Source organism: Antrostomus carolinensis, unplaced genomic scaffold, assembly GCF_000700745.2.
Source record: "Antrostomus carolinensis isolate BGI_N321 unplaced genomic scaffold, ASM70074v2 scaffold40834, whole genome shotgun sequence".
In the NCBI taxonomy this organism is placed as follows: Eukaryota; Metazoa; Chordata; class Aves; order Caprimulgiformes; family Caprimulgidae; genus Antrostomus; species Antrostomus carolinensis.
In genome coordinates, this window is record NW_010312119.1 from 1 (window position 1) to 18,159 (window position 18,159).

Here is an 18,159-nt window from a genome sequence, read left to right on the forward strand (position 1 = left end):
TGAAGCGGGGGACGGCCTAGCAAACCCCACGTTATTCGCCTCTTGGAGAAAAAGCCTGTTTGTTCTTCCTCGAGAGCGTTGTCCCAGCTGCCCGGTTTGCAGGGGGTAGGAAGATGTCTTGTTTATTTAAAGTTTTCACGTCAGGCTGCACACGCTGTTCGATCTCACGCAGCAGCAGCAGCAGCAGCAGCGTACGCGGCGGGCACGTAGCCTGCTCCGCTGGGAAAGCAGCTGGGGCTGTTTTCCGCAGAAGGGAAGGAGGAAGCGGGGTGGAAAACTCTCGAGTAACTTTCTCTGAAAGCTTCTGCTGTGACTTTGGCAGCTGAGAGATGGTGGCCCGGGTTTTTGTGTTGAGGAAAAGTAGTTTATACGTTTAATTGAGGTTGTAAGGGTTTTGTAACATCTCGTAGAGGCTGTTTACGCGTCACTAGGGCTTTTTCCTGTTCCTAATTGAGTTTCTCCTCCTCTATTCCATTTAAAAGTACATTAGAAAAATCCCCTATTTATCTGCTGACATAAAGAACTTTTACATCCCACTGCTTTTCTTTCTCCCTCTTGGAAAGGTGTTGCAGGATGTTGTGCCAAAACAACTACTGCACCACTGGATCGAGTAAAGATTTTGCTGCAAGCTCACAACCACCATTACAAACATCTAGGTAAGATGGCTGCTGTGTGTCTAATTTTTGGTGTTAAATGCAATGGGCATGGTTTGGGTATGTTGATTTATTCAGCAGTGTGGCTGATAAAAAAAGGCACTAATCAGAAGGTTGTATCCCTCTGGTCCGTCTCTGTGCCGTGTTTTGTTAGTGTTTAACAAGAAAAACAGAGCCCTGCACAAGTAAGTTGTGATATGGGTTGATGCGTTAGAGATTGAGATGTCAGAATAGTCCTCAGTAGGGCACAAAAGAGGTAGGCTTCATCTGGCCCTTCCTGAAGCCGGCAGGAGACTGGTTATGGCAGGTTCAAAGCTGGGATCGTTTATGTAGAAACTGTCACCGCTGGTAAGTGCTGCGGTCTGCTCCGGGGTTGCCAGTTCCCAGGGGCTGTGGGAAGCGGTGCTTCTCAGGGCTTGGTAGCCCTTACGCGGGCTGGTGATTACAAGCCAGTGACCGCCAAACCCTGCAAGACTCGCGTGCACTTACGCTCGCAGGGAGGAGTGTGGTTGATAGGAATTGAAGATAGATGTGGATTTCTGCTTGGCGTGAGGTGCAGGTGATCTGCATTTGGCATCTGTGTTGCATCATGGTGAGACAATAAACTCTCAGTTGTCAGCATGTTCAGAACCATTCACTGTGGGGCTGTAACAGTGCCCTCTTGTGCATAGTATTTGAGGTATTTTATGTCATATATTCTTGAAATATGTAATAACTTGCGTTCTGAAATTTAAGTGTGCTACAGTTGTCAAGAAAAAAAAAAAAGAGTTTGAGTTTGTTAATTTTACATGTAATGAAACTTTGGAGTTTTCACTTAGACACCAAAGATAATTTTTTTTAAAGGTTGGAAAAATACATCTTGAAACAAAATTCAGTGGATATATATAATCACCTCATTGTACCAAAAAGGGAAATACAGTAACAGAAATACAGTAAAGCTTTGGTGACACAGTCACATAAGTATGCACTCAAATCTGCAGTCTAAGAATTGAAGGATGAAATAATTTGTTTGACTGACATTTAAAATCCTTATTTTATGTTTGCTTTGTACTGTGCCATAATTGGCGAGTAATTCCCTATTCAGGTTGTTAGATATGATGCTGATTATTTGAAATGTCTCTGACTTGAATGCATATCCTTGTTATGTGTAGGCAAAAAATAAAATTATGTGGATGAGATACCTGTAAGTGCAGAGACAGGATGGATTAGTTCATCAGAGTTCTCACTTAATGTTTGTACTGCCCTTGCTCTGTGGAATTTGTGCCACGTGGATCTTGGAGCCTGTGTTTTAAGAAATAAGAACAGTGACTCCTCACTGCAGGGTAGAGAGAAATTCTAATTGTGGCCTAAGTATTTTCAGAAGCATGTAATAAGTGTGACATCTTAAAAATATATTTAATATTGTATTCTTAGAACCCCAGAAACTAAACAATACTTGTTTCATTTAAGCTTCAAATGAAAGCTTGTCAACTACTCTTTTTTTTTCCTGCCAGAAAGTAAAGATAAACATGTAAGGTTTTTCCATGTTCAGCTCTCTTACTATTAAGTAGTTGCATATGAATTAAAACTGTTTAACTGTTACAGTTTATTCTTAAAAAAAAAAAATAAATTAAAAAGTCAATTTTATAGCAATTGTGAATAACTAATAATATGTTTAGAATAAAACTGTAAGTTTTGCCCAGACTTTGTGTGATCTTGCATTATTTCCCACCTATTAAAACGGAATAGGATTACTTCTTGTTGCAACAACTCTGGGACAGGAAGTGTGAGATGTTTAAGTTGTAAGTAATGACAGTCTTAAACTTGTTTACTTTGTTTCCTCAGTGATGGCATTTAACCTGTAATTTAACATGTAGCAATATTAGTTTTCTCATGGTTTTAGATATTTCAGTATTTATTTATTTTGAATTGACTAAATTGCAAGTCAACTGGATTCCTTCCTTCTGTTGCTAGTACTGGCTTCTGTGGGTGGATGGTATCACCTACAGTAGGACTGTCGGCAGTCCAGGCAAGTCATGGGGCCTGAACGCATGAATCTGAGTCTGGGAGGTGAGAAAGCTGATAACACTTAACCTTAAAACTCCTCCTTCTGGCAATGTTTGGGCATTGAAAGTGGATTTTCCACTCTCCATAGTTACATGTGCATCATGATCCGGCCTTAGTTCTCTGCATACTTTCTTATTGTCAGTAATAATTTGCTTGGCTTATTTTTTTTCCCCTCCCCCTCAGTGTGATTGTTAAATACCTCTTTTTGTATTGCTGGCAGGAGTGTTTTCTACGTTGTGTGCTGTCCCCAAAAAGGAAGGTTACCTTGGGCTGTATAAAGGAAATGGGGCAATGATGATTAGAATCTTTCCATATGGCGCAATTCAGTTTATGGCATTTGACCAATATAAAAAGGTAGTTGAATTTATTTTGTTTTCCTTTTCTTTTTTTCTGCCTACAGATTCTATAAGTGAGCGAAACTAATACTGAAACTTCTGTCTTATTAATTAGCTGCATGTCTTTTCTAAGACTGCTTAATTTTATCTGAATCTACCCATTAAAAATGTCAGGGCAACAGCGAAAGTTTTTGCAGTGTTGCTTAAGGAAAAAAAATGCCACTGATTTTTGTACTTTTGTATTTTTTAGAATAATACTTTTTTATTAATGAAAGAAAAAGCTAAAGTCTGCTGCTATCTGTATTGCTGTAAGGTAGGCCTTTGTGAATAATGTAGGAACAAAATGTAAAATGGAGCCTCTTTATTATATTGCGTTGGGTTTCTTGATACTTGATGGATGGAACAACTTAAACTTGAAAGGGTGTCTAGATATGACTGCTATATTTGAGCTGACAAATGACTATGTCAGCCTCTAGATAAAAATGACCTGGAAGAGAAAATGCTCATTTCAGGGTCCCGCAAGATTTGTAGGTTCCTTTCTGCTCTCATGCATTTACTCTTTCATAAGAAATACATAATAAATCTCTGCAACATCTTCTGGAGATCAGGTCTCAGCATGAACATGTTTTTAAACATTGCTTTTATGTGGGAAAAATACCATTTTACTCTTAGCAGGGAGGAATTCTGTGTCTGAAAGGTCAGATTTAGTACCCAGTGATGTAAATTGCATGATCGTTACTGAAGACAGTGAGACTGAAATTGTGATTCCTTTCCCTAAAGAGCAAATTTCAGAAGGTTGATACAAAGAAGTAACTGTAATGAGTTTCATATGTTCTTTTTTTGTGGTGTAATCATAAATGCTGTCTATTTATGCTTGTTCTGTGTTGTGTTGAATAAAAGACTGCATGCCACGCTTTATAATGAAATGATATGTGAATCTGCAAATATCACAGCAGTTTCTTTTATCTGTTAATTACAACAAACACTGAAGATATTTTGCAGGAATGTGTCTTAAAGAAGGAAGATATGAATTTATCTTCTTTATAGCAGAAACTGCTTTTTAAATAGTCTTAGTTTTTTGAGAAAAGTCTGGAAACTAATTTCTAACTTCCTTCCAGGATGTAATGTAACTTAGGAAGTTCTTGCTCTCAAATGCTTGTTCGATTTCTTGTCTCCCTTTTTTTTTTTTTAAATCCAGTTAAACAAAGTCTTAGAAATATCTTTATAGTAGTATATTTCACATGCTATGCATAGAAGTAAAATGTACTCAAATGTGTGACTTTTCAACTTTGCTCAGTGTCCTTTGCTCTCTATCATGCAACAAGGATAGTATTCAGTTTGCATTGTTCGACACACATTAAAGATAACTAAATAAACAATTAATCTAGTTTCTGAAGTAAACATTACAAACACTTCCAAGTAATCGTTCTGCCTTGTTAGTAGAATTTTATCACTTTCATATTTTTAATAAGAAATTGGTAACAGCAGCAATGTTCAGAAAATTCTTTTAACAGTAATGAAGTGCTCTGGTTTGAATTTGTAGTGTTGTAAACTTCTTGGAAACAGCTACAGAGTTTGCAGTAGTGTGCCAATAAACTGTGTGATGTACTTCTCTGTATTTTCTGATGTACGACTATTGTAAATGTTCCCTATTTTGTAGGTAATAAAGAAGCAACTTGGGATTTCAGGGCATGTGCATCGATTAATGGCTGGATCCATGGCAGGTATGGTTTTGTACTTGGATTTTAGACATCCCTTTTGCTGAAAAGTTAATATTTGTTTAGAGGGTGATTTGATGTGTTTTCAGGTCAAACTGTTGCAAATTTGTATTAAGCAAAAATACTAGTAAATGGTTAATGTGACAAATGGTTGCCTAATTGAAAACTGTTTGTCTATGAGTAGTCTTTAAAATGTATTTGTTCAAGCGTTGAATTCTATGCTATGTTGTAAAGCATAGTTTTTGTAGTGTTTATTATGACTTTTAAAAAATGAAAAATCCAGTGTCATCAAGATGAAGTATAAAGAAGCAGGTTTTAGTAGAATTGGCTTATCAGGCTGTCTGACGTTGCTACTAGGTTGAACATAAGCCCCTAAAAGTAGAAAGAACTGTATGTCCTTAAAGGGGTGGATTCTTTGGATTTGCCAGAAATGTCTATACTTTTCAACATCCAATGCAGGATTATCATGATACTGTTTAGGTCATATGTGTAAATGTTAAAAAACTTTTATCAATTAGTGCAATAACAGTAGAAAACCCACTTGTAAACTGCCAGTATATAGTATGATTATACATTTCTGTTTTCCTCTTGATAGTCATTCAGCCAAAAGTAGCTAAGAAAAAATAGGGAAAGGTAAGTAGTAGTGGACTGATTTTTAATCAAGGTGGTTCTTCATATGCTTTTACCTTGTAGAACAGGCTTAATATTGTCTGATGACAGTCCTTAAATAGTTATGACATGAGTGTTAATATTTAGCTTATTTTGGAACAAAAATACTGAGGTTTGTTAATACTACCTTTAGTTAAACTAGGAAGACCTCATTAAAGTATTTTGGCTTTGCATGTCATCAGAGGAAAAGGAAAAAGAATGAAATGAAACAATTCAAAGATCCTAAAAACTAGCAAAACCCATTTAGCAAGATCTATTCCAGAACTTGGCTGGCTTTCTATCTGATAGAAATGGAAAAAATACATAGGTTTTTTGTTTTGTTTTGTTTTCTTTTGTCTTTCTTCCCCCCTGGCTTTCAATGTACCAAAGAACACTTCAACATTTCTCCCCTCCCACCCCCCACCAAAAGCTTATTATTAGCTTTTTCAGGAGTCTTGTCAGAGACCTGGAACCTGACTTGTGGGGCACTGTGAAAACGCTGAATAATCAGCTTAACTCTGTCAGTGTTGGACATGCTGGAATTCTTTGCATGGATAAATTAATAGCATCTGGCATCATTTTAAGCACCTTACTGGTTAAACCTGTTTTGTGTGGTTAGAGTAACAGAAATAAAATTAATATACAGTACTATCTGGAAAACATGATCAAATGAAATGCTTTGCATGGTGCATTTAAGTACAATATACCCAATAGTCTGGTATTGAGAACCCCAAAACTGAGTAGATGAGCTAGACTTAGGTGTGCACTGAATATAGCAGTCGGGTATAGAAATAGTACCACATGTGAGTGTCTATAACTATTTAGTAGGTGGCATTAACTGCTTTTGGGGATATTCATTAGATAAATAAGAGGGGAGGGTTTATATTGAGTATGCAAAGAACATACAGAGGAGGAAGGAGGCACTTAAGAGAGTGTGGAGTTTGAAATCTGATACAGAAGTTCTCTAGATTTGCAAACAAAATAAAACATTTAAAAGCAATTAATAATATTTCTTGCTTTAACTCCTGTGGCTTAGTCTCTTGCTGACTCCAATAAGGGATATGATTCTGTTTCTTCAACGTTTAAATGACTAAAGGAGACAGTGTGCTGCATGCACCCCAAAGTTGGTGGAGAAAGGTCTTCAGAGTTTCCTGGAACCCAGTATTATGCAGTTGAAAATGGATAACCCTTGTTTCCTTTTTGTCCTCTCTACACCATCTAGCCACACAGCTGTCTGCTTTCACTTCTGTGTAGCTACTGATACTTAAATCTTGCTTATGTCAGTGTTTCCAACATAACTAGCAGTCAACAGACATGCTTCAAAGTGGTGGGAAACATTTGAGTATCTTCTGGAACTGATAAACAGGATCAAAAGCATATCCACAGGGAAAAACAAGGCAATGAGGATGGGGGTAGTGGGGTGAGAGAACAGAAAAACCTATTGTCATGCATATATTTAAGGAGGCCAAGTTAAAGTTACTGTGGAAACTTTAACTCTGAATTTCCTGAGCCTTGTGTGATTCAAATTTCAGCTGTAACACCTCATTAACAGATAAATGGTGTATAACTGCTTTTAAGGAAGGACAGTGCTGGGGAGAAGATAGAGAAATCATAGAGGTTAGTGGGGTTCAGGAAATAAAATGATCAAATAACACCTGTATCCCAGGATGATTTTGCAAATCTAAACCTCTTTTTAGTTTTCTAATTGAAAAATCTGAATTAAAACACAGAAATGGGTATTTCCTCCCCTGCACTTGATTAACTTAACATCTAGTCTTTTTTTGGCTTTTAAAAATTTTTATCTAGAATAAACTCAAGTTCCATTAAACTGATACAGAAAGCATGTTTTTGTTTTTTATCTTTTTACTTTTAGTAAAAGTGATTAGGAAAGTAGTACTGATCTAGGAGGATACTGACTGTCTCATTTTTAAAGAGTATGTAATGAACAGTTATGTATTTGAATCAGCATTTTAAAAGAATCTGTGCTGTTTATTTCTTCAAGTGCAGTTCAGAAACAGAATTATATATTAGAGGTCTGGAAATAATTAGGACCTGTAAATTAGGTAGTTCTTTAACCTGTCTGATAAATTTTCTTTATCATCAGCTATTTCTCTGTATGTGTAGTTCCTGAAGCTTTGTTTTCTTCAGAATATGCCTCCTTGATATATTAATCTTTATATTAGTTATGGAGCGTGTCTTCCACAGTTTGAGGCTGTGACTTGTGCTTATCACTTTTGAACTGTATACCTCTGAATCACCTGGAAGTACTTAATTTGATCTACGTAGTTATTGATAAATAAGTACAAAGAGCATGATATGGAAATAATAAAAACTTGTGTATCAGATATGTTTGCAGTACCTGATCTTGGTAAATGTATTTCACTTGCCTTTTTTTTTTTCTTTGCTCCAGTTGTTTTTTTATTTTTATTTTCAAAGAAAGAAAATAAGAATGGAGGAATAGTAGGGAAATTGGGAGACAGAGATAAATCCCTGTATAGCTAATCTCATTGTTAACTCCCAAAGCCTGGGAAGCAAATCAAGGACAGTCTAATTCCTGTTGTGCTTCATTGATGCTAAGACTCAATAAAGGTCTGGGTAACCCAGTGTCTTTTCCCTAAGAGGGGTCAAAGGTACTTGAGGACAATATGGTAAATGAAGAATGGTCTTTCCCTGACTTCCAAGTCAGCATTTGCAATGAAAAAGTCTGCTGTTTTTGAAGAAGCAGTTCCTTAAAGGAGGAAGGAACTCTATTGCCCTATTACAGTTATTTCAGATCAGACACTGGGAATTACACTATGTATCTCTTAACTCTTGAGATAATTCCAATTCTGTCCTGTTCAACCATGAGAGAGATTTTTGGCTCAGTTCTCATTAACTGGGATAGCCTTTGCTTTCTCAAGGCAGGGAATCAGCCCTGAGGTGCTATGGTCTGACTTCAGATAACTCATAATATTTAGAGACTAGAGATGAGGTTAGTAATTTTGTAGACTTCACCACAACTTTGTGTCCCAAAGCTGGCCGCTATTCCTCCCAGAAAGGATAGTGACTCTTCTAAGCCTCAAAATAAATCTTGATCCCTTGTATGTACGTTTTGCTTATATGAACTGTAAGCAGCAATATGCCTCTCCCAGCTGCTTCAAGAAAGCATATTTTGTGGCTGATGTTAGAAATATCATTTTTTTTTTCAGAATTCATGGATAGAGGATTTAAAGTATCACAAAAAAAAGAAAATCATATTTAAATCCTTACTACATATGGTTTCTTTCAGTTCCATCTGTTTGGTTTTTTTTTTTTTTTCAATCATACTATTTTTGGACTGTGTTCACTAGTTACTGTGTTCACCAAGCTCATGGTTGCTCTGTTTGCTAGTGTGTTCACAGAATATTCCTGGATACATATCAGTGCATGACTGGAAAACATATCAGTGCATGACTGGAAAGAGAAGAGGGGATAAAGTCTGTTTTCTGAAGTGGGATTACTTTCCTGTGAACTCTTAAGATTTGTAAAAGCTTTTTTCCTTCTTTTTATTTTTTTTTAAAAACCTGCTTGTATTCATCCATTTTACAGTATTTCTGGACATCTTGGGCAATCCGTTAGGAAAAGGCTGTAGTCTGAGGGATTGCATTTAATAATGTAGGTCAGTGGAAACGGTTCTAAAGTTGCTTTGCTGTTTTGCAGCTACCAACTTTTGAACCCTACGGGTGAGACATCAGAAATCAACTGCAGATGTCTGCTTTTTCTTCAGAGGAATCATCCAAAATCTCTGAAAGAGATGTTATTCTTCTAAAATAAATTACTAGTAGGATACTCCAGAAGGCCACAAACTTTACTCTCAGTTTACAGTTGACCAGTGTCAGCTTTTTGGATGGCTCACAATGTTGTTTTTTTTTTTTTTTTTTCTTCTCCCCATCTAATAATCCTGGTATCTTCTGTTAGATCATTCAGCTTACTAAAGTTGCTTGCTTTTTTTTTTTTTTTTTTCTTTTCCTCTTCTCTCCAGACATAAAAGTTATGAGGAGTTTGTTTGCTGGAGTTGTGTTGTGTTTGGGTTTTGTTGTTGTTTCTGTGTTTGGTTTTTTTTTTTTTATCCTCATCCCTGTTGTGGTTTTCTCCTGATCCTGTGGAAAGGAGGGGAAATGATACACCTACAAAAAAAGATATTAAGAGACTATTAAAACTTAAGAGGAAGTGGCAATTTCCTGCCAACGCAAAAAGTGTGCTTGTCTTCCGTAGGACCAATTTTAAAGGGTGATATTTAGCTAAATCAGAGCAGCTGCTAGAAAAGAATATAAATCACAAAGTTTACCAGTATTGGGTTTTTTTTTTTTAGTGATGGTGGTATACCACCAGAAGATGACTTATGTAGGACCAATTTTAAAGGGCGATATTTAGCTAAATCAGAGCAGCTGCGAGAAAAGAATATAAATCACAAAGTTTTTTGCTTTCTTTTTCTCCTTTTACCAGTATTGTTTTTTTTTTTTTTGTGATGGTGGTATACCACCAGAAGATGACTTATGTTTTTAGTAAACAATTTTAACTATTCCATCCAAATAATTTGTCAGCAATTGAGTGCTTTACCTCAAAAACTTGCAGGAGGAAAGAATTTGTTATTCAAGTAACTGTTAGAGTTGTTCTGTTGAACTGGAGTTCTGTTTCCAAAATTACAAGTTGGTCAGCATCTAATCAGTTTTGAAGCAGTGCATAACTGGATGAATCTGAAGGTTTTTTTTTTTTTTTTTTTTTTTTTTTGTTTTTTGTTTTTTTGTTTTTTGTTTTTTGTTTTTTGTGTTTTTTTTGCATCCTAAGTCTAGAAATAGCTTTTTTTGGTTAGAATTTTAAAACAGAAGTGCTGGTGTAACATGAACTATTAAAATGCTTATATACTAATGCATTGCATACTAATGTAATGCAGTTAAGTACTCTTCATCAGTATGATCCTGACTTTATTTTAAATGTCATTAGAATATATTTAGTATTTTCAGATGCAGTAGATACATCTATTTATATGCAGTAATCACATCAAATTCTGACACAATTTTTTTGAAATTAAACATATAAATTTGGTGGTTGGATTTTTTTTTTTTTTAATTTATTTTTTTAATATATGGTAGGATTAAGTTTCATGGTTGCAGTCCAGTAAAGCTGATGTACTTGACTAGCCTGATGCTTATGAGCCATGGACTTGAAGAAGACTGGCCAAGTGAATACAGTTAGGCCCATAAATCTTTGGAAAATCAAGGCGTAGGTGTGCAGCTTCAGTGAACACTAAGTATAAACATAAATCCTTCATGTGTCGCTGAAGTCAGTTTTCTTGTTTGCTGATTGTAAGTGACTTTAAGTGTTGCTTTAACAAAATAATTTGCATATGCTATTATGTTTACTGCCACAAAAGGAAATTCTAATTTTCAAAATAATCCTAGAATCAGATAAGGTGTAGGTGAGTTTTGTTTGCTTGTTTTGTTTTTGTTTTTAATAAAGGTATTACAGCAGTGATTTGTACTTACCCTCTTGATATGGTTAGAGTTCGTCTGGCGTTCCAAGTAAAAGGGGAACACAAGTACATGGGAATTATCCATGCATTCAAGATGATTTACACAAAGGTATTTTTTCTTTTAATCTTCAGTCCTGTTAAAACAAAATATGCTCTTTAAAGAATGTTGCACTGCATTGAAAATAGTGGCTTGGTGGAAAATAACATGACTTAATTGTGTGGACATTGAATTTTTTAATGTAAAAAATTATCTGGATGCTTCCTACTACTTAGGCTGCTAAGATGTAGCAAAGGCTCCCGTAGTGGGAGGTCAAAAACAGCAGAGAGAAGTTGTTTTTCAAAGAACAAGTAGTAATGATACAAAAAAATTTGGGGAGGAGGGATGTATAATGCAGAAATGTCTCCTAGATTGTGATGTTGGGTGTAGATTTTTGTCCTTCATTTTCACTTCTTTATCTCCTATGGAGCCAGGCAGTTGTCTCCTCAATTCTTCAAGCACAAGAAATGGAACCTGATGTTAGCTCCTTGGTGCTAGATGATGCTAGTCAGATTGCTGTCATGTGAATCTGTATGAACAGTTGTCTAACTTGTTAAGACATTTGTTGTACTTCTTGCCACAAATGTACTTGTGTTTTTCTTTCTAAGGAAGGTGGTTTTAGTGGGTTCTACAGAGGGCTGATGCCAACTGTTGTAGGAATGGCGCCATATGCAGGTAAGGTAAAAACAGAACGTGGCAGTCCTTCAGCAGTTATGCGTGCTACTAAATTTACAGAATGTATTTGCATGCCTAGTTAATTAGCTTCTGTTAAAATCAAGGCTTCGTTTTTTTTTACTGAATGGAGAGGGAAGGCCAGTAGAAGCATTTGTGACTCTTCAATCTTAATCTGCAGCTGATCAATGTGTGTTAAAGCATCTTCAATCAGCAAAGCCTAGCTTTTCTGAAACTTGGAGTTGAGAGAGAGGTAAAGTAGTGGTTCTTTCTCTTCTCCTTCCCAGTTTTGCCACAGGAAGGCATGGAAGATGTTTCTCTCAAACGGGTAGATCCACAAGAGAGCAGAGCGGTCTGTAGACGGAGACTTAGAGCCTCTATATTGGCTCCATCTCCTGGTGACTTTTATGTAAATACTTACACAAGCTAAAGCAGTGGCTGATGTGGGATGGAGGAACATGAGAACTGCCCAGCTCAACTACATTCCTATATAAATGAGAGATGTTCTTCAGTTAAAAAGATCTTAGAAGTTACACTTAACAGCAATCTAGTAATTTAAAACCCACAGTCTAGCTTATTTAAAACGTTTTTTTGATGTTAATGTTCCTGTGAAAGTTCAAAATACTATTTGTCTATTTCTCTGTGCTTAAGAAAAAGTTCTAAAAGAATTGGAAAATACTTTGATTTTGTAATTGCAGCTTTTTGTTTATGATGATGATGCATCGACAAATAGTTTGCTTTTTTATGAAAGTACATAAAATTAAATTTCCTTTTAGGTTTTTCATTTTTTACCTTTGGTACCTTAAAGAGCATTGGACTTGCTCAAGCACCTAACTTGCTTGGACGGCCTTCATTAGATAATCCTGATGTCTTAGTTTTGAAAACACATGTAAATCTGCTGTGTGGTGGCATAGCTGGAGCAATAGCTCAGACGATATCGTAAGTTTGGGTATTGTGTTTGGTTGGTCTTTTTTTTCTTCTATATAGCTGTTGATTCTGAATAAACTTTTATCTGAGAATATGATTTTATATAAGTCTAGTTATTAGTAAGGTTTTAAAATTAGGTTAATCAGACACTGGAATTCAGATATTTCCTCTTCTTTCATTTATTAAATATCTATTTAATCATCAGGGTCTTTAAAGATATATGCATTGAGTCAATTAAATTCAGACAAATCTCATAAAATCAGTTTGAATCTTGTTTGGTAAGCTATGAAATTTTGACTGTGAACATAATTTACAGAATTTTGTTATTCCAATGTATTTTCAAAACAATGTCACCTGTGAAGCCATAGAATTATAAAAAAAGAAAAAGAAAAGAAAAAAAAATCTTAGATATTGTATTTGGAATTTTTTTATTACTTTGCCTGCTTTCTCCATTCTCATGCTGTCCTTGTCATATTTTATTTTGTCCACAAAATAAATTAATTTAATGGACTTATGGCATCAGTTTTTCACTGAATCACTGCATTTTAAATGTCATTTTCTATTAATCCATAAACTGTTAATTTTATTTTCAATTCAGGTGTCTTCTCCCTCCAGCGCTTTAGAGACTGTTTTATACTCTCATCTGATCTTCATGTGTCTTCCTTACTCGTGCCAAATGGAATATATTAGGAGATCTGATTTGCTGGTTTTGGTTGTATAGGGGAGGTCTCCCTTTTTGGAGAACTTTCAGCTGTGTTGAGAATCTGAGCCGGATTCCTGACTCACTGAAAAGGGAGCTTGGAGGTTGCATATGGACTTCTTTGTATTCTTTTTTAAACAATATTCATATAGTCATCACACACCTGGTTGAACTGCTGTTCACATATCTCCTCTGTAGATATCCCCTTGATGTAACTCGTAGGCGAATGCAGTTAGGAGCGGTTCTCCCAGACTCTGAAAAGTGCCTGTAAGTATATTATTTTCATCCATGGTAATTGAATTCTTGGATATTTGAGCAAAGTTAAATTCTTAGTTTTAAAGTTTCAAAACAAAACCCCAAACTACTATGTTGTTGATGTCTTCATTCTTTTAATGAGTGAGTTTCCATGCAGACAAAAGCTGGCATTATCACTCTGCAGTTAAAAAAAAAAAAAAAAAGAAATCACAATGGCACTTTTGTTAGTAATACCCTGTTTGTATTAGTAACTTTTTCTTTTTTTTTTTTTTTTTTAAATTTTAACTCATAATGTCTTTCTCTAATATCAGCAGGATACCTAAGAGAGAGACTGCATGCTTCCACTGAAATGAAATGTGTTTTTTAATGGTGTAAAATCTGTTCCATAAGATGATTTTGCATAATACTGGTTTATTTGACCTTTCTTGCATTTATGGTAAAGTCCCACATCTCACACGTAGTTGGGGTTCCTCCAGTAGAAGTGCCATAATATCCTTAAAATCATAGTATTAAATCAGCATTCATCTTGAAAAACTTTCTGAATTTCAAATTGGCTCAACCAAATTCAATTCCAGGACAGTTTTATCTTGGTTACTTTCAATCTTGTGGGATTGTGTATATCTGAATGCAGTGTGATTCAGTGTGAACCTCCTGCATGGCAAATTGGATCTTAATAACAGTAGTCTGTCTTACTGACCTTTCATAAACAACCTAAATGTTGCTTACTGTGAAAGCTGCTCTTCTGCTTTCCTTAGCAGCCTTAAACCTGGTTTTTGTTTTGGTTTGGGGTTTTTTGGTTTGGGGTTTGTTTGTTGGTTCTTTTTTTTTTTTTTTTTTGCTTGGCTACTTTTCCACTCAATATACTTTTAAAATAAAAATGTGTTAATTCTTCTTGGGATTTCACTTTCTGCATTTGTGAGAACTACTTTTACAGACATTAGGCTTCCCAGTTTAACAATATTGTCGTGACTGTGTTTGGAGAGAGCTGTGCCTTGAAAGAGAGTAGGCATATATGTCTTTAGAGGATGAGAGGATAAAACAAGTGGGAAATCTTGAAGCTTTGAGGCATATGGAAGATGTTTCTCAAAGAGCAATGTCTTTAATAGCTTGGAAGTATTGAACACCTTACAGATTTTTTACATTGTATTTAACATCCACTCACTCAGTTTCAATATAAGTATGTGAGGAAAATCATTCTTGCATATACACTGCAAATTCTGCTTTTAATAAGGTCTAATATTATATACTTAACATAAATTCTAGCATTTCCCATTTGAGAGAAAATACTAGATCTTTGTCATGGTGGAGGAAGCTACACATACGCAAGAATACAGAGCTAATAATAAATTTTATATGCAGAGCTTTAGAAGGATGAGTAGTATGATTGAGTGCTCAAAGAAAGAGAACAGGATACAAGCCTAAATACTGACCTTTAATGCAAGAAGTGTGTGTTACACTGGGCAAATTATGTATTTTTGGTTTTGGTTTCGGGTTTTTTTGTTTGGTTGGTTGGTTTTTTTACTCCGTATTACATTTGTAAGAAGAATTGGTGCTTCTCAACTCCTTCCTGCCAGATAGGCAACAGAATATGCATAGCCATTCTGGTGTAAAATGTCCTAAAATGTCTTTTAGGGCAGGTGTTTTCAGACTGAAACTTCTTTAGATGGGATGGCACTGTCCTCTTTTCAACTCCCAGCCCTTGCAGAAGCTCAGACTGTCTTCTGAGTCCTCATAAGGACTATATGGAGTCCAGGTTTTTTTCTCTGTAGATCTATTAAGAAGCAAGTAAAACAAGTGTCTTGTATTTTAAAGAAAGTGATTTTGACTATTAAATATGTGTATCCAATAATGATTTGAGTTCTTATTTTTCCAGTACAATGGTGCAGACACTGAAATACGTGTATCAACAACATGGGATACGAAGAGGATTATACCGTGGTTTATCTCTAAATTATATTCGTTGTATTCCTTCCCAGGCTGTGGCTTTTACCACATACGAACTTATGAAACAATTCTTGCACCTCAACTGATTTTTTTTTTTTTAAAGACTTTCCTGTAAAATGACACTTATCAGTCCTCAAATTATATTGGTGAGTAAATTACTTGAAATGTAAAAAAAGCTATCTGTTACTGTGGAACTGCCATTGTCTGACATTCGTATTTTTGCCAAAATGCAGTTAATTTCTTGGAGTCAAACCAAGAGACAGATCAAAATAGACATTATTTAGCTATAATCATTTTTTTGCACTTGATCTTCTAGGCTTCATTAGATTAATTTTAAGAATTACACCATTTTAAAACTATACCCACATTTTATATGGGTTTCAAGCTGTTAGTTATTTAGCTTTATCACCATTCCAGGAGTTACACACATGGTTATATTTCTCTTTAAGCTAGTAGTTAGACATCTGTTCTTAAAAAATTAAATTGAATAAACTGATTTGAACAAATGCAGTGATTTTCATCTTCAAATACTTTACAGCTCTGTAGAAGCTGAACTCAGCAGACAACAATTTAAGCATCTTTTCATTCTTTTTTTTTTCAAGTCTTCTGTATACAAGAACAGTGTGTGTATCTTCAGATGGGTACATGTGAGAGTATCTTTAACCATTTCAATAAATAATGAGAAGATGTATTTAACATTATTAGAAATCTTGCAATTTGGAAACCAGTTTCTTGGTATACATTGTATTCTAAAAAAATGCTGTATCTACACAAATAAAGCCAGAGAGAACTTTTCCTGTGACAAGTGGTAGAAAAGATCTCTTTATGGCAGTTAGTATGGGCATAATCTTACAAGGCATTTCTGTAACTTTTCTGTGGAGCTTGATTCAGTTTATTGAAGGCTCAGTAGCTTATGTACTTTCCAGTACTAGCTCATGTAAACAGGTTTGTCCTTAACTTCAAACATGGTGACAAACAAGACTGTCTGCTGCTGCATTTACTTATTTAGGCATATGGACCATATTCAACCTCTTGCACAAGAGAAGAAAATGAAGATTGTATTGGAGACTGTAGATGTGTATATGTACTGTTTCTCAAGTATGGTATGCAATAGACTATTCTGTGTTTTCCTCCTCCTACAGTTCCTTTTGTAGAGGGGATTATTTTCCAGACTTGTTTATACATGATTCACATTGGTACTCTTGATTTTTCTCACTTGATTCAGGAAACTGTAAAGCATTTACTTCAAGTGATTTAAGTTATTTATTTATTGTAAATATTTTAGCAGTGTCTTCTAAGAATTGGTAATGGTTATGTTAAGTGGTGAATGGTTAGATTGATTTGCTTAATTTTGACAAATTTGACAAACTGGATTTTGAGTTATGTATTCAATACCAACTTTTGTGGCTCTTTTTTTTTTTTTTCTGGTTTCTTAAAAGTATGTATTTCTTTTATATTTAACAATGTAGCTATGGACAGAAAATGGGATGTATTTGAATTTATTTTATTAAAAATTTTGAACCTAATGTCTTTGTGTGTTGTAGCCAGAAAGAATGCATGTTTCTGAAATTAGCTGTATGTTTCCCCTTGTAGGTAAATCTGCATAACATTGTCACTCTTAATTAACAACAAATAAGATGTTTCATCTGATCTTTAGTCTCACTTCCCTCACTAGGAAAACTAGCCAATATCACAGTGAATTTTTATCTTTTAAAGTCCTTACAGTCCTACAGTAGAGCTAAATCCATCGTAATTAAAAAAAAAAAAAAGAGATGTGCCATTTTCTTTCCTGTATTATTTTACTGTGTGAGCAAATAAGCATCTTCTCAGGGGCCAGTTCTTTGCCATGTTAATTCTGTTAAAAGATGTTTAAATTAGAGTTTTACATCTTAATTTTACTAAAAGTGGTATGTTTGAGGAACTCAAATAGGTTTGAGCTGTGTCATGAAAAGTTAAGCATTTCTTACACAGAATAAAGCAGGATCCAGCATATTCATTCTTGAAAGGAAGAGAGAAGTAAAAAGTGTCCCCTAAATAATTGGGTGGGATATTGAATGTGAAAAATAGACTTATTAAACTGTGCTGTGTTTTCAGGATTAGTTTTTCAAATAACATTTAAAAGCATATGAATAATTTTAAATTTGGAAGTATTTTAATACTTTTGAGCAAGGTCTATTAAAGAAAAATAGTTTTGGCCAGGGTCTAGATGGGAGGAGACTGGAGTTTCTAGTTATTTTTTTCGTTGTTATTTCAAACTCTTCCTGAAAAGCCTATTTGTTTATTTCTTATTCAGCTAGAAAATAGCATTTATTTAGAATATCTGACTACCACAGTGGAGACATGGGACTGAATTGTAAATCATTTTTCTTTGTCTGCTGAAGGCCTTATGAAAACTGTTTATTTTCATTTTGAACTACTGAGGGATTTATTCCCTTGATTTTTCTTGTCTGTCTCTTCAGTATTTTCAGTGGGTTGAACAAGCAACATCTAATTTTAGACAGTAAAAAGTACAAGATTAGGCTCCAGCCAAGCTCATTTCTATGCCTTAATCACATATTTTCTAATTATTTTTTTCTGTTTTCTTTTTCAGCAAATGGAAGGGGCCTGAATATCTTTTTTTCTTTATTTCCTAAAAATTCCTATCGTAATAATCTCATAACTAATACTTCTATCCAGTGAAGTAGTTATTTTTATGAAGAACTGATTATCATAGAATCATAGAATCATAGAATA

The 18,159-nt window shown here is 35.0% G+C and overlaps 1 protein-coding gene across 1 annotated transcript; it reads left to right on the forward strand.

The window, feature by feature from the left end:
• Positions 1 to 567: 567 nt before the first annotated feature.
• SLC25A16 (solute carrier family 25 member 16) lies at positions 568 to 15,901 on the forward strand. The gene is made up of 8 exons (XM_029084739.1): positions 568 to 656; positions 2,920 to 3,053; positions 4,695 to 4,758; positions 10,879 to 11,000; positions 11,537 to 11,603; positions 12,377 to 12,539; positions 13,426 to 13,494; positions 15,356 to 15,901. The coding sequence occupies exons 2-8, from the start codon at positions 2,991 to 2,993 to the stop codon at positions 15,510 to 15,512; spliced, it is 705 nt and encodes a 234-aa protein (XP_028940572.1). The 5' UTR covers positions 568 to 656; positions 2,920 to 2,990; the 3' UTR covers positions 15,513 to 15,901.
• Positions 15,902 to 18,159: the final 2,258 nt, after the last annotated feature.